Genomic DNA, 15448 nt, shown 5'->3' on the forward strand with positions numbered 1-15448 from the left:
AAAACAATGTAAATAGAGATGCTTTAGAAATTATTTTTTATGTAAACCCAGTGATTTGCAGTAATTTCAATACAAAAAGCACACCAACCTTGTAATACTCCCATGTAACTTTTCCCTCTCCTGTTGACCGACACCGGTCTTTAGCCCTTTTGTAAGTAGTGATCATGTTGCCAAGTTTTTTGCGCAATTTTTCATTGCTGATGTTGTAACCTTTTTCTTTGAAGGCTTGCTCCAGCTTTTTGTAAAATGCTATTTTATTTCTGTAGTACAAATGCAGATACATTTGTGTGAGGTCAAGCAGCAGCAGCGTGGTCCTGTGTGTGAATTCTATGAAAACAGCCGTTTAAAATTGTGAAAGATCAACTTTATACATATTGGATATTAGTTAACTTTATACATATTAGAAACAGTGCATACCTTGTTGGGTTTCTTCACATTCTGACTGCATGGAAGGGGATTGAAGATTGTGTGTTTGTGTGAGATTTATTTTCCTTGTTTCAACAGGGCACTCGACAAGGGATACTGGATGATCAATCACTGGAGGGGGACACTGAGACAGAGATGCTGGACGTGGAGGGGGAAGTTGAGACAGAGTAGTAACAGGAGGGGGACACTGAGACAGAGATGCTGGACGTGGAGGGGGAAGTTGAGACAGAGTAGTAACAAGAGGGGGACACTGAGACAGAGATGCTGGACGTGGAGGTGGAAGTTGAGACAGAGTAGTAACAAGAGGGGGACACTGAGACAGAGATGCTGGACGTGGAGGGGGAAGTTGAGACAGAGTAGTAACAGGAGGGGGACACTGAGACAGAGATGCTGGACAGTGGGTAGTATCTGCTAAAGAGAACACAATAATAAAAAATCCCCATGATCATTCTAAACGTTATAATGTTATTATGGTTAAAAGAAAAATGCCTTACCTTGTTTCTGTTCTGCAGATCTCACTTGTTGCATTATATATGCTGCATATTTTTTGTCTATAAAAAACGAATTTCAATCAATAAAAATAAAATTCATTATTTTTACATCATCAAGCAACCAATTTTTTATTTATTTTTTTACTTACCATTCTTTATTCTCTCAGCAATTTCTTTGCTTACTGTTAATGTGATTGCTCCCTGGGAGTCTGATAGTTTTAGTAACATATTCTCCATCTTGCTACAATTGTAAACTTTGTGGATGCCTTTTATAATCAAAGCCATAATGAGAAATGATGAGCAAACAGATGCTGCATTAAATTTACATTGTTATCCCTAATTATGGGTTAAACATTTAAGAGTGGGACATGGCACAGCTGATTAACTTGATGTATATCCTACTTAAGGGATAGTTTACCCAAAGAAAAAAAATCTTTGGGTGAACTATCCCTTTTTTACATGAAAAATATTCCATATAAATATATTACACAATTGTGTGTCACCTTAATGTAAGTTTGGATTTCATGTTTAATGACCAATAAAAGTGTGTACAGCTAATTAATATTCAAAAATTATATAAAACAAAAACACATTCTAAATTAAGAAATTAGCATGCATTTGTGGGTTTTGTTTACTGCACTCCTGGAATAAGACATACCTAGATAAAGATCTTAGATAAAAACACAAACATGAGGCCTTATTGTAAAACCGTCACATTAGATATGCATGTTTGATTGACTAATTTATTTAATGGATTACTGTTGTTCAAAAATCTCAATGTACAAAATTAACACAAGCATGCAATACAATAAAGAGAAAATGACAACAAACAGAACTTTAAACCAAGAAAATAAAAGGGTATATAAAGCACATGTCCTAAATACTTATAGTATTATGCTAATGGACTTCTTGGAATTAAGGGAAAAAAAATATCAGCTGACATTCGCTGCCAATGACCATTAAGCTGTGTCGTCAGCAAGTCGTTTCCCATCATGCTTTTGATCAGCGCAGTCGGTGGAGAGCAACTGCGCGCGACTGCAGAATCCGACAGGTGCGCCTTGCGCTCGCGAGAGATTTTTGACATACGTCAGCATGACATCAGAGCAAGGCGGACCGCACTCGGACACATTTCTAACCGGCATGCATCTCGCGCTGATCACCGGTGATCGATTCTGCGCAGATTTTGCTCATCTCAAACAAGCCTAATCTCTTGGTCGGCGTTACGTCACAAATCATGTGACCTGCATAGCAACAAGCCGCCGCCGTGTTTGAAGGGTAAAACAAACAGAAGGCAATCAAGGCAAAGCCCGAGGAAAATCAAAAAGGTATCTATTCACAGAAGTTTTGTTGTGGATTATGTCAGTTATGGATACTAACGGACTACTTTGTATTAATGATGAATGATATCTGTTTATGCGAATGTATGTCTGTGGTGAGAAGTGAAGTGAATGTAATAATAAAACACTCATGTAAAGCTCTTTGTGACTAACGTTAGCTAACGTTACATGTATGTGAAAGGCGCTAGCAGCTATACAAATACAGATCTTCTTTCTTCTATTACAGATTGTCTTATCAATATATAGAAAGTCTACTTGCGCCTGCATTGACCAGGTACCACAGAATGCTGTCGCTTGTAGGTTTAACGTTACAATCTTGTCCCTATCGACATCCAGCTGAGTCCTGGGAGAACAACCCAAAGGCATGGCCCAGGCTCGAGTATCCAGACATATTGCAGTCATGTTTAACTACCCATCAAGCGTCGATTACATTAACTGTTCATTTAGAAAAAAAAAATGTTTATTCAAAAGCACTGTGTTACACAATGGCTGTAATGAGCTCAGTCTGTCAGTGGCACAGCTTGTACAGTGTCAGTGAGGGACACGGTTTTTTCAAAAAAGCAAAAATAGACTAACTGCAGAAACGTATCTTATTCCCCACACAACTAGTGCATTTCATTGTTGCTTATCAGTGTAGAGCTGCCGACCATTATGCATAGCAATGTCATAACATAGCAACAGAAAATTGAGTGGCCATCTCTGCAGTGGTATTATTTTGTTATTCTTTGATTTGCCAAATCATTGCTAATTTTTTAGGCATGATTCTCGGCAGTTTCTCGACATATCTGCGCTCATTTGTCTTCCGCTTAGTGTTGCTTAATGGCGAGCACTTGTTTGTTTTACCCTTCGCCGCGGTTGCTATGCGCGCGCAGTGCATTATGGGAGTAAAAGTCCCGGATGTCCGACCTCGAGAATGGCGACGAAGGCTCTCCGTCAGCGAAACAGACGGGGAAGCAAACAAGACGCGAACAACGTGAACAGCACACCTACCGCTGACAACCGAGCAACAAATGACGACAAATGTGTTGAGGAAAATAACTCCAGTGACCCTCGAAATGAGGAGTGAGTATGAAAATGATGTGTGCTGTTGACAGGTCGCTAGTTCGCTAAAGTCAGGCTGTCTGGATATACGATTTATTCATTCACATCGCAGCTCTAGACATCCAAAACATATGCTGTGGTTTATATATTGAATGTTCTTTCATAAGCTGGAGTGCTTTAGAGACACTAGATAATGACCAGTATTCTATTACTTATAATATATTTGATGCATGTGCAATTTCATAATCTTCTTACATAGTAGTACAGCGATGAGGAATAATATCACCCCGTTCACGTTGTTGTCTTGTGTTCTGTGTGAAAATCTTGAATTTCTCATGCACATCTGTACTGATCATGCTTGTGTGCATGAGTTTTAGACTGACACTGTTTTGAATACTGAAATAAATGAATGACAACCTTGTTTAACGCTGTGCTCTGTTCCCATATTGCTTATTAGTTTGTTCCCAGATAAGCACATTAGCTTTTAAACCCCCCTCTCCTTTACAGGTCATCCAGTAAAGCAGGACAGGTGTGGGCTCCTGAGGGCTCCACGGCCTTCAAGTGCCTGGTTTCAGCCCGCTTCTGTGCTGCGCTGCTCAGTAACATCTCAGACTGTGACGAAACCTACAATTACTGGGAGCCAGTGAGTTATTTATTTTCCTGGTTTACAGTTTTTGATAAGGTCTCAGGGTACAGCAATAAGGATGGCCCGGGACCAGCGTGACAGAGTTTTGGGGCAGTTGATTGAGCTCTCACTTGTCCTATTGGTCAAGCGACACATTCTCGCCACATCTAATGTGTTGTTATGCTTCTTTGCATACTTTGCTTGAACTTGATCTTCTGTGATTAATTCATTATTATAGTTGCAGTTCTGCTAATTTTGATATGTCATCAAGTTAACCTTTATCTGGTGAACAAAGATTTTGTAAATAATTGGCAGATTGACTTGTGATTCTAGATAACTTAAAATTATAAAGCATTCATAAGAAAATCACAGCAATCATAACATACACAAAAATACTTTTGTAAATGTGCAGTTACAGCTGAGTATCATTAAAATGAATGAATGACATAATAATAATTAAAAGACAAAATTTTGTACATTTTCAATTATTGCTGGAACCTATACAGCTTGTAACATGACAGCTTTTTTTATTCGACAGCTTTAAAAAAAACATTATAATGGAGCAAAATATTTATTGTTTATAATTTTTTACTCTTTATATATTATAACATACATCTGTAATATAACCTGTCATGACAATTACAGTATATCTATCTATCTATATCTATATATATATATATATATATATATTTTTTTTTTTTTTTTTTTTTTAAATTTATTATTATATATCTTTCATATCTTTCTTTTTTAGTATATTAAAATGTATTATTTTTATGGTCGGACAAGTGAACAACTCAACAACAACTGTTAATTCATCACTTTTTTTTAAAAATTATATTTAATTATGAAATGTATAGTATACAGTCGTGGCCAAAAGTTTTGAGAATTACATAAATATTAGTTTTCAAAAAGTTTGCTGCTAAACTGCTTTTAGATCTTTGTTTCAGTTGTTTCTGTGATGTACTGAAATATAATTACAAGCACTTCATACGTTTCAAAGGCTTTTATCGACAATTACATGACATTTATGCAAAGAGTCAGTATTTGCAGTGTTGGCCCTTCTTTTTCAGGACCTCTGCAATTCGACTGGGCATGCTCTCAATCAACTTCTGGGCCAAATCCTGACTGATAGCAACCCATTCTTTCATAATCACTTCTTGGAGTTTGTCAGAATTAGTGGGTTTTTGTTTGTCCACCCGCCTCTTGAGGATTGACCACAAGTTCTCAATGGGATTAAGCTTTGGGGAGTTTCCAGGCCATGGACCCAGAATTTCAACATTCTGGTCCCGAGCCACTTAGTTATCACTTTTGCCTTATGGCACGGTGCTCCATCGTGCTGGAAAATGCATTGTTCTTCACCAAACTGTTGTTGGATTGTTGGAAGAAGTTGCTGTTGGAGGGTGTTTTGGTACCATTCTTTATTCATGGCTGTGTTTTTGGGCAGAATTGTGAGTGAGCCCACTCCCTTGGATGAGAAGCAACCCCACACATGAATGGTGTCAGGATGCTTTACTGTTGGCATGACACAGGACTGATGGTAGCGCTCACCTTTTCTTCTCCGGACAAGCCTTTTTCCAGATGCCCCAAACAATCGGAAAGGGGCTTCATCGGAGAATATGACTTTGCCCCAGTCCTCAGCAGTCCATTCACTATACTTTCTGCAGAAGATCAATCTGTCCCTGATGTTTTTTTTTTTGGAGAGAAGTGGCTTCTTTGCTGCCCTTCTTGACACCAGGCCATCTTCCAAAAGTCTTCGCCTCACTGTGCGTGCAGATGCGCTCACACCTTCCAGCTGCCATTCCTGAGCAAGCTCTGCACTGGTGGCACTCCGATCCCGCAGCTGAATCCTCTTTAGGAGACGATCCTGGCGCTTGCTGGACTTTCTTGGACGCCCTGAAGCCTTCTTTACAAGAATTGAACATCTTTCCTTCCAGTTCTTGATGATCCTATAAATTGTTGATTTAGGTGCAAGCTTAGTAGCCACAATATCCTTGCCTGTGAAGCCATTTTTATGCAATGCAATGATGGCTGCACGCGTTTCTTTGCAGGTCACCATGGTTAACAATGGAAGAACAATGATTTCAAGCATCACCCTCCTTTTAACATGTCAAGTCTGCCATTCTAACCCAATCAGCCTGACATGATGATCTCCAGCCTTGTGCTCGTCAAGATTCTTAACTGAGTTAACAAGACGATTACTGAAATGATCTCAGCAGGTCCTTTAATGACAGCAATGAAATGCAGTGGAAAGGTTTTTTTGGGATTAAGTTAATTTTCATGGCAAAGAAGGACTATGCAATTCATCTGATCACTCTTCCTAACATTCTGGAGTATATGCAAATTGCTATTATAAAAACTTAAGCAGCAACTTTTCCAATTTCCAATATTTATGTAATTCTCAAAACTTTTGGCCACGACTGTACATACATATGTAAGATTATATATTTTTTTACACTATGAGAAGTGAATTTGCAGGGCGAGTGAAAAGCTGAACTACTGGTCTAATTGGAACAGCAGAAAGCATATCCTCATTGTTGTGTCCCATGATACCCTGGGGTGTTTATCAATAAAACCCACTAGAAACTGTCCAGGTGCAGTTCAGATGCAAAAGCTTGCTTATGTCTTCAATAAAAAGGTCTGTCTATTCCTGATCACAGACTATTACGATTAAAACTTTATGGGTTATATGGGAAGTATTGCTGAATTTTATTCTTATTTTGAAATTTATAAATTTGGCATATATATATATATATATATATATATATATATATATATATATATACACACACACACATATAAAAAAGGTTCACTCAACATCCCTCTTATTTCTGTCTTGTTGCTGGCCAGACTCACTACCTGCTGTATGGAACAGGAATGCAGACATGGGAATATTCCCCGGCCTATGCCATTCGTTCCTATGCGTATCTTTGGCTCCATGCTCTTCCTGTCTGCTTTCATGCCAAAATTTTACAAACCAACAAGGTAAGCTAGTCACTAGCCTCAAACGGATTGTTTACGAGTTTTGATTCAATATTTTTAAGCATTTGTAATGTAGGATGTTTCTATGATCAGTATGGTGGCTAACCTCAAATCTGAAGAAAATAATCCTTAGAGCTGGATTAAAGCAGTACATGATGTAATAATCCTTTATGTTTCACAGTAAAGCAAACTATGTTTCTTTGTGGGACAAATTAGCTTTTAATCACGACTCTATCCTGGACTTCTAAAATGTCGTTTGAGTGGCTCTCTGCTATGATATTGAGAGTTTCATTAAATTTGTATAGTTATCCAAAGCGACATTTTATTCAAAGTGTATATGATCAGTTCATGTATCCCCCTGGGAATTGGTGCTGCTAGCGCCATGCTGAAGAAAATAAGATGAACGTTCCTTTTAGATATAGTTTGGCCATTTATTAAAGGCCGGTTAAAGTAAAAAGGTTTTTTTGTTGTTGTTTCCATTCAGGTCCTTGTGTTTTATTTCCTGCGCTGCATGCTAGCTTTTACCTGTTGTGTGTGTGAGCTCTACTTCTACAAGTAAGTGCAGCTTGCACCTTAAATCACCTAAAATAGGATTTTACAGTAAATAAGGCTTAAAGGTCTAATCTCACGGATCTCATACAGGGCCGTGTGTAAAAAGTTTGGCTTGCATGTGGGCCGACTTCTGCTGGCGTTCCTCGTCCTGAGTGCAGGGATGTTCTGCTCCTCTGCAGGTGAGTCAGTGACTTATCTGCTTGATCACAAGGAAATTAGACGATAACCGTTTGTGTGCCGTTTTGTGTATGCACTGCAGGTTAAAGTGTTTGTGTTTTGTGCAGCTTTCCTCCCCAGTACGTTTTGCATGTACAGTACTCTGGTAGCTATGACTGGCTGGTTCCAGGGGAGCCCAAGCCTGGCTGTGCTGGGTACTGCAGCGGGGGCCATAGTGGGCTGGCCCTTCAGTGCTCTGCTGGGGTAAGAAATAGTTAATATTTTACATGTAGAGTAACTATAAAGTAAAATAAAAGCATAAAAAATGTTACCAACCTCTAACATTTGGTACATGCTTCTTTTTTCTGTTTCACCTTATGTAACTTTCAAATCTGCAGTTTTATAATAGGACCAGTTACCTATTCAAATATGGGGCTTTGTGTTATTTCCACAGGTCAGAATTGTGAACATTTACATGTTTAGCAAGTAGATAACCCAGGTTTGACATGACCTTATCCCACTTATTCTTTCTCACTACTGCTATCTACTCTACTCTTTACTTAGAGAGACAGATAAAAGGCAAAAAGCCCCAAAAATAATAATTTAAAAGTGAGGGTAACACTGTAGTTCTTGCAGATTAATCTATTAATTATACTGCAGCTCCTTTATAAGTAAAATGACTAGTTGCTATGTTTTATTTATTCGACAATTTCATTATTTACTCGCATTTGGTGAAAAGCCCTAGAAATAACCCTGATCAGCCAACTAGGTGAATTTAGGCTCTGTTTACTGTTTGTTTCTGCAGCATACCCATTGCCTTTGACCTGCTGTTTCTGAGGAAGAAGTGGAAGAGTTTTATCACGTGGACTCTGGTGGCGTTGCTCCTCTTTCTGGTTGGGAAACTCATTGATATCTCTGTCCATCTTAGGCTGCTGAATAGATTTTGTGTCTGACTTCAGACACTTGAGATTCCATCAATGATAAAATGGCATTAAAAAAAAAAAAAAAAAAAAAAATATATATATATATATATATATATATCAAAAATCTGTGTTTTATACTGTTAACATTGTTACATGTTTCTGTAGGTCCCTGCTGTTGTAGTAGACAGCTACTACTATGGCAAGCTGGTGATTGCTCCTCTGAATATAATACTATACAATGTGTTTACTCCTCATGGTCCAGATCTTTATGGTACACTTCAGATCATTTGTATATACATTTAGAACATAATATTGACTGTTATTTAAAGTCAACTAAAATTGTTTACAGTAAAGCATGCAATTGGTAATTCCTCTCTGTGCCATAGGATGGCATCACTGATCAAATCTTTTCAATAAAATGTGTTTTTTTTTTTAAAGGCACAGAGCCCTGGCATTACTACTTTGTGAATGGTTTCCTTAATTTCAACATTGTATTTGTGTTGGCCCTCTTTTCTCTTCCTCTCACGGCGCTTATGGAGGCAATGATTCAAAGATTCAATGGTATGAAGGATGTGTCTTTGATTTGTTTAGAGATATGCGTGCAGCGTTTTGAACATAGTGTCAACCCCATGTTTCTTACTGCAGTTCAGAACCTCGGCCAGCCGTACTGTTTAACCCTGTCTCCTATGTACTTGTGGATGCTGGTGTTCTTCACCCGACCACATAAAGAGGAGCGCTTTCTGTTTCCCATCTACCCTCTCATCTGTCTGTGTGGGGCGGTGGCTCTCTCAGCACTGCAGGTTAGAAATACTGTGGTGACACCGTGGTATTGAATGATTAGTATGGTATTTATTTACTCTAGCCTTCCAAAGTTTGACGTTGGTAAGATTTTTGTTTTTGAAATAATTCTCTTATGTTCACCAACGCTGCATTTATTTGATCAAACAACAGAGTAAAAACTGTCATTTTGTGAAATTCTATTATTCATATTATTTTTATTTTAATGTGTATGAAATGTATTCCAGTGATGGCAAAGCTGGATTTTCAGCAGCCATTACTCCAGTGTTCAGTGTCACATTATCAGAAGTTAATTTAATATGCTGTCTTTGTGCTCAACAAACATTTGAAATTATCAATATTTGCATAAACCGTGATGTAGGTTTTTTGTTGTTGTTTTTTTTCAGAATGATGAATAGAAAATTCAAAAGAACATTTATTTGAAACAAAAACTGAAGCATTATAATACCATTTGTAACAATAGAAATTGTAACACAAATGTCTTTACTGTCACTTTTGGTCAATTTAATGTATCCTTGCTGAATAAAAATAAAAAAGTGTGTGTGTGTGTGTGTGTGTGTATATATATATATATATATATATATATGTATATGTGTGTGTGTGTGTGTGTGTGTGTATATATATATATATATATATATATATATATATATATTATATATATATATATATATATTATATATATATTATATTATATATATATATATATATATTATATATATATTATATTAAATCTTACTGATCCCAAACTTTTGAATGGTACTGTATATAACAAACAAAAGTTTGGCATATATTTATTGGCATATTTCATCTGTATTATGTAAATTAGTTTGCTAAACCTGTGTAAAATATTAACGTGATACTTCAATGATTTCCCTTTTGAAACTGTTTTCTGGTTTTATCCATGTAGAAGTGCCATCACTTCATATTGCAGCGCTATCGTCTGCAGCACTACACCTACTCCTCCAACTGGCTGGCTCTCGGCTCCGTGCTGCTGTTTGGAGTGCTCTCGCTATCCCGATCTGTGGCCCTCTTCAGAGGTATGGGCAAAACATGTTAGGGTTCAGCAATAAGGATGTTGAGAAGGAGATACAGAGAGAGAGATTTGGACTAGTTCTGCTGAAATGTGCCCTTATATTAGAGTTGTCTAGCTGACGGATGAAGTTGAGGATAAAACAAAAGAAAAACACTCATTCTTTATCGTAAAGTGTTTCTTTTGTAATGTCTCTCTCACATGTAGTTGCTGTGTGTTTTAAGGCTATCACGCTCCGCTGGATTTGTATCCAGAGTTTCATCGCATTGCTAAAGACCCTGCAATCCACACGGTTCCTGAAGGAAGACTGGTCAATGTTTGTGCGGGGAAAGAGTGGTACCGCTTCCCCAGCAGTTTTCTCCTGCCCAACAAGTGAGTTTAAATTCTCATTAAATCCTTAAAGATGCCACATTATTATAAACCCCCATTCAAAAGTCTTAATATGAGTTGTTTTTTTGCTTTTGAAACTATTGTAATACTTTTATTCAGCAAGGATGCATCATCTTGTTTTACAGCTGGCACTTGCAGTTTATCCAGTCAGAGTTCAGGGGTCAGTTACCTAAGCCGTATTCCATGGATCCCGATGCCACCTGGACAATCCCAGCAGACATGAATGATCAGAATCTTGAGGAGCCGTCACGATACGTTGAGTGTTCTGAGTGTTAATTCAAGATGATGACCAACACAACATTTGATTTAAAGTGTTAGCTGTTCAAAATCTCTTAAAAATGTCTTAAAAGATGAGTGTTGCAGTTTTCCATGTTCTCTTGCTCTCAGGTAGAACTGAAGCAGTGTCATTACCTGGTGGATCTGGCGACTGAAACAGAAGCCCCTCGTGAACCACGATACGCCACTAACAAAGAGGAGTGGAGCATTATTGCCGAAAAGCCTTTTCTAGACACTACTAGGCAAGTCTTTTTACGTGAAGAATGGACAATTTTGAAAACGAGTGGAAATGTGTTAATGTACGAGAGACTCTTGTGGGTAATCCATGCAGAGTAAATGAATTCTGCTGTAGAGTCATTGAAAATGGTAGGGTGTGTGCTTCTCCATTAGAGGGCCCCCTTGTTCTTTTAAAGATGCTGTGACATCATTGTCAAGCGCTCATCATAAATTGTTGTGACACTGGATGTCTGATCATCCTAAAAGAGATTATCCTTGACCCAATTTATCAGTAATTATCTCTGTTATCTTTTTATTGCCCAGTTCATGATGGGGAAATGAATGTGGGAATGTTTTGCTTTTAAAGAAGGTGGATTCTAGTTCATTAATAAGTGATCTAGAATTATGGATTTTGTAGACTGTCTTGCGTCATTTTTTTTTTGCTTTAAACGTTGTTGGTCTGTTCATGACTCTGGTGCTGTTTCATTTCCGTGTCTCTCCCACACAGGTCGTCAAGATTGCTCAGGGCCTTTTTTATCCCCTTTCTGTCTGAGCAGTTCACCACCTACAGCAGATATGTCATCCTCAAACCGAGACGACCCAAGCAGACCCAGAAAAGAACGCAAGGCTGACCTGCCGTTCCTGCTATTTTTCCTTCATTGCATCCCTCCATAAGTCCTGGCTTCATCATTTGGTCCCAAGATGCTCCTCCTCAACTCTTTTTGTGCACACGTGTGAACAAGTGACTGCCAGAGAGACCATCTTGGCTATCAAGCCATGCAGTGAAGACTTCAGTGTTGCTGCATCCTGGTCAGTTCCAGCACAGAGCATTGATCCCTTACCCGTCTTTCCCGATCATCTCCGCTTCAATCCATTCTCTTTGTTCCTTTATTCCTACTTGGGCTTCTCTGCATCTTTCTAAAGCTTTTCAGACTATTTCTGTTTAGACAGCCCTTTAAGGACTACAGTCCCTTGTTTGCTATGACCTCATCCTTGATCTGGGACAATGAATTGCACATGAACAGAACATTAATGAAGACCCAAACCAGATCTCACGTGTCATCATCCATCCGTCCATGCATCCAGAGCTGAACTTCCTGTTTGAGCAACTGGTCCAGGCAAGCCCTCAGCATCTCAGGATGAAAGTTGCACCAAAAACTCTCTTGGTTTCCTCAAGTTCCATCTTTGGTAAATGTGGCCATCGACTGCAGACCATGACTATTAAGTGTTTACATTCCAAATCACGTTTTCATCTTCATCAAATTATTGTTAACTGTGATTGAGTCAAATAAAAGAAGGCTGTCTTTATGTGTGGCTGGGCCATTTCAGAGGTCATCTCAGTAATCTTAGAAATATCAGGGAATTGTTGTTTCTTTGAGGTATCTAAAAGCAAAAATTTTCCTCATATATATATATATGTGTGTGTGTGTGTGTGTTGAGATGAAGATAAGCAGTTTTTAATAAATCCACAGATAGGTAAATCCAAACATGGAAAGGCTGGGGTCTTGTGTAACATTGACGAGACCCGACAGGAACTAAAGTACACAGACCAAACCAGGATAATAAACTACACACAACTGAACAGAATAATATAATCAAATCAGTAACCATGACAATCAGTATTAAAGGTGGGAAGTTAAGTATTTATATGAAAAAAAATTGAACTGTTATCACTAATTAAATATTTTTTAAAAATATGTAAAATTATTATTTTCCCAGTTCTGCAGTAAAAAAAAATACAAATTAAGTTTAGATTAAAACACTTGTAGATATTTATATATATATATATATATATATATATATATATATATATAGAGAGAGAGAGAGAGAGAGAGAGCGAGAGAGATTCTAAATAAACATGAAATTACATATATAAAAAAAGATTAAAGATCCCTTTAATCATGAAGGACTTGAAAGGTCATTACATTTCTTCGGTCAAAAATTTTGGAAACCCTGAGTTTCACCTCAGATTTGCTCTTTGTACTGCAACTGGGTAAAGAGACGAAGATCAGCATTTTCTAAAAACTCTAGTTTAAAGTGACATTTTACATTTGTGTAACTGTTCTTTCTTTAAAAATCAGCTTTGATAGAGAGGCTGCTTTTATTTTTATGATGTTTATGTGGAGCTCTGGGCTCCACAGAGGCTCAGATTTATCACTGAACAGCATCACCCAGAAACACGCATCATTTCCCCTGTGTGTCATTGTCAGTTCTATAAGAGAGAAAATAGGTACGCTGTGGGTATATGTAAACATGCTGAGGACAATCGTGGGATTATTAAGCTGTCTACAGTGACGACACGTTAAGCCCCACAATACTACAGGGAACTCTGATCCATCTAAATCCTTCCATTGACGCTATACACTTTGACGCAGAAACCCCTTTGAAACATAGATGAGACATAGTTTTCCATGCACTGTTCTATGCTTCATCATTTAAATGTGATTTACGCTTAAGTGGAGCTACAATTCAGAACTTCCGATGTTTATATGTTTACTGTGCTTTAAGAAAGCTGATAATTTTTATGCCATTGTACTGATGCCTGCTTAAAATACCAAAATTTTACAGGTGTAAAAAGTCTGTTTGGATGCATTGGTTTGAGTATATTTGTTACACTGGTTACAATTAATAAAATGACAATATATGAAGGTTCTTACAGTAATACAATTTTTAATAATGGGGAAGTTTTTGTGATTGTGATTTCCAGGCCTGGAAAAGACAGATGAATATTTTAAAGCAATAGTTCACCCTAAAATAAAAACATTTGCTGGAAATGTACTCACCCTCAGGACATCCTAAATGTAGGTGAGTTTGTTTCTTCATCTGAATAGGTTTGGAGAAATTTAGCATTACATTATTTGCTCAGCAAGGGATCCTCTGCAGTGAATGGGTGCCGTCAATGAGAGTCCAAGAGCTGATAAAAACATCACATTAATTCACAAGTAATCCACAAGACTCCAGTCCATCAATTACTGTCTTGTGAAGTAAAAACACTCCATCATTTAGATTTTTAAACTTCAAACCATTGCTTCTGACTAAAATATAAGTCATCTATAATATTTCTTTATCCAGTGAAAAAGTTTTTTTTCGTTCTGAATCAGGAGAAATATGCACAGATCAAGCACTGCTTGAGCTGAAACGTTCCAAAACAGTTCTAGACAAATATGTGGATGGGGTTTGATGTGAGTGAGCAACAGAGGACTTTATCACTGCATGGAGGTAGAGTTATGGATTATGGAGTCAAATTTTGGCTAGAAGCAATGCTTTAGTGTTAAAAACAGAGTCTCATTCTGACAGCACCCATTCACTGCAGAAGATTCATCGGTGATCAAGTGCAAAATTTCTCTAAATCTGGTAAAAATGAAACAAGATCATCTACATGTTGAATTTTCTACCCCCCCCCCCTTATAATACTGAGTCAAATATTAAATAATATAAACATTGCATGTGTTTAAATGGTGATTAAAATGCAATGCATGTATATGGCTTTTCAGACTGGCATTTTAAAAGCTCGTCTGTTCCACTCTTTACATGTCAAGTCCACATTTAGGTCAGTGATCCACCATCTGCAAAGCCTCAGATATGATGAAAGCAGGTAAGTGTATTGTCCTGACCAGTTGCTTCTTCATCCTGGCAGGATCAAGCCACCTGGCGCTGTCTGTCGGCAGATGACAGGCCAAAACCAGGAATTACTCAGCCTTTTAAAACGGTAAGCCGGTTTTTATGCTGTGTATTATGTGGCTCTGCCCTTGGTCATAAACATGCTATTTTGTGAAGCAGCTTCCTACAACAGAGCGGTGGCTGAAATTGCATCCTGTATCCAGGGCTCCAGACTGGGGTCATTTTATGTTGATACTGATTTCCTCCTTTTATTCAAACCTGCACAACAACAAAAGAAACAAGCTTGATCTCAAGTCACCTTAATAGAGTGAGATGGATCAATGCAATCATTGATTTTGTGAAGATGAACACCATCCTTTTTTAAATGCAAACTAACAAAAGCAGGCCTAGTATGAATAATGGATGTCAGTGTGTTTTAATTGAACACAAATTAGCAACTGAATGCAGAACAGATGGTACAGACACACGCCCATTTAAGCATACAAGACATTTACTGTGCATATTAAATAACGATTGTCGCAGTTCTCATGACCCTATTTCTTCCAAAGTGGGTTTGATTCTTATTTTATCTTGTGTTATTTAAGCAT

General features: G+C 37.7%; 1 protein-coding gene across 2 annotated transcripts; it reads left to right on the forward strand.

Moving 5' to 3' along the window:
* The first annotated feature begins 3167 nt into the window (after nucleotides 1–3167).
* On the forward strand, nucleotides 3168–12548 carry LOC132134135 (alpha-1,2-mannosyltransferase ALG9-like). 2 transcript variants are annotated; one of them, XM_059546928.1, is made up of 15 exons: nucleotides 3168–3316; nucleotides 3803–3938; nucleotides 6768–6902; nucleotides 7384–7454; nucleotides 7542–7630; nucleotides 7736–7871; nucleotides 8413–8500; nucleotides 8696–8801; nucleotides 8969–9091; nucleotides 9176–9330; nucleotides 10236–10365; nucleotides 10583–10730; nucleotides 10874–11003; nucleotides 11136–11262; nucleotides 11745–12548. In XM_059546928.1, exons 1-15 carry the CDS (start codon nucleotides 3168–3170, stop codon nucleotides 11870–11872), a joined length of 1851 nt encoding a protein of 616 aa, XP_059402911.1. In that variant the 3' UTR covers nucleotides 11873–12548. The 2 variants fall into 2 exon arrangements, with proteins under 2 accessions (XP_059402911.1, XP_059402915.1); XM_059546932.1 differs by lacking the exons at nucleotides 3168–3316; nucleotides 3803–3938; nucleotides 6768–6902 and adding an exon at nucleotides 6986–7320 and having other exon boundaries at nucleotides 7358–7454.
* The last annotated feature ends 2900 nt before the right edge of the window (nucleotides 12549–15448 follow it).

The sequence above is a fragment of the Carassius carassius genome, chromosome 4, assembly GCF_963082965.1.
Source record: "Carassius carassius chromosome 4, fCarCar2.1, whole genome shotgun sequence".
NCBI classification, from domain to species: Eukaryota; Metazoa; Chordata; class Actinopteri; order Cypriniformes; family Cyprinidae; genus Carassius; species Carassius carassius.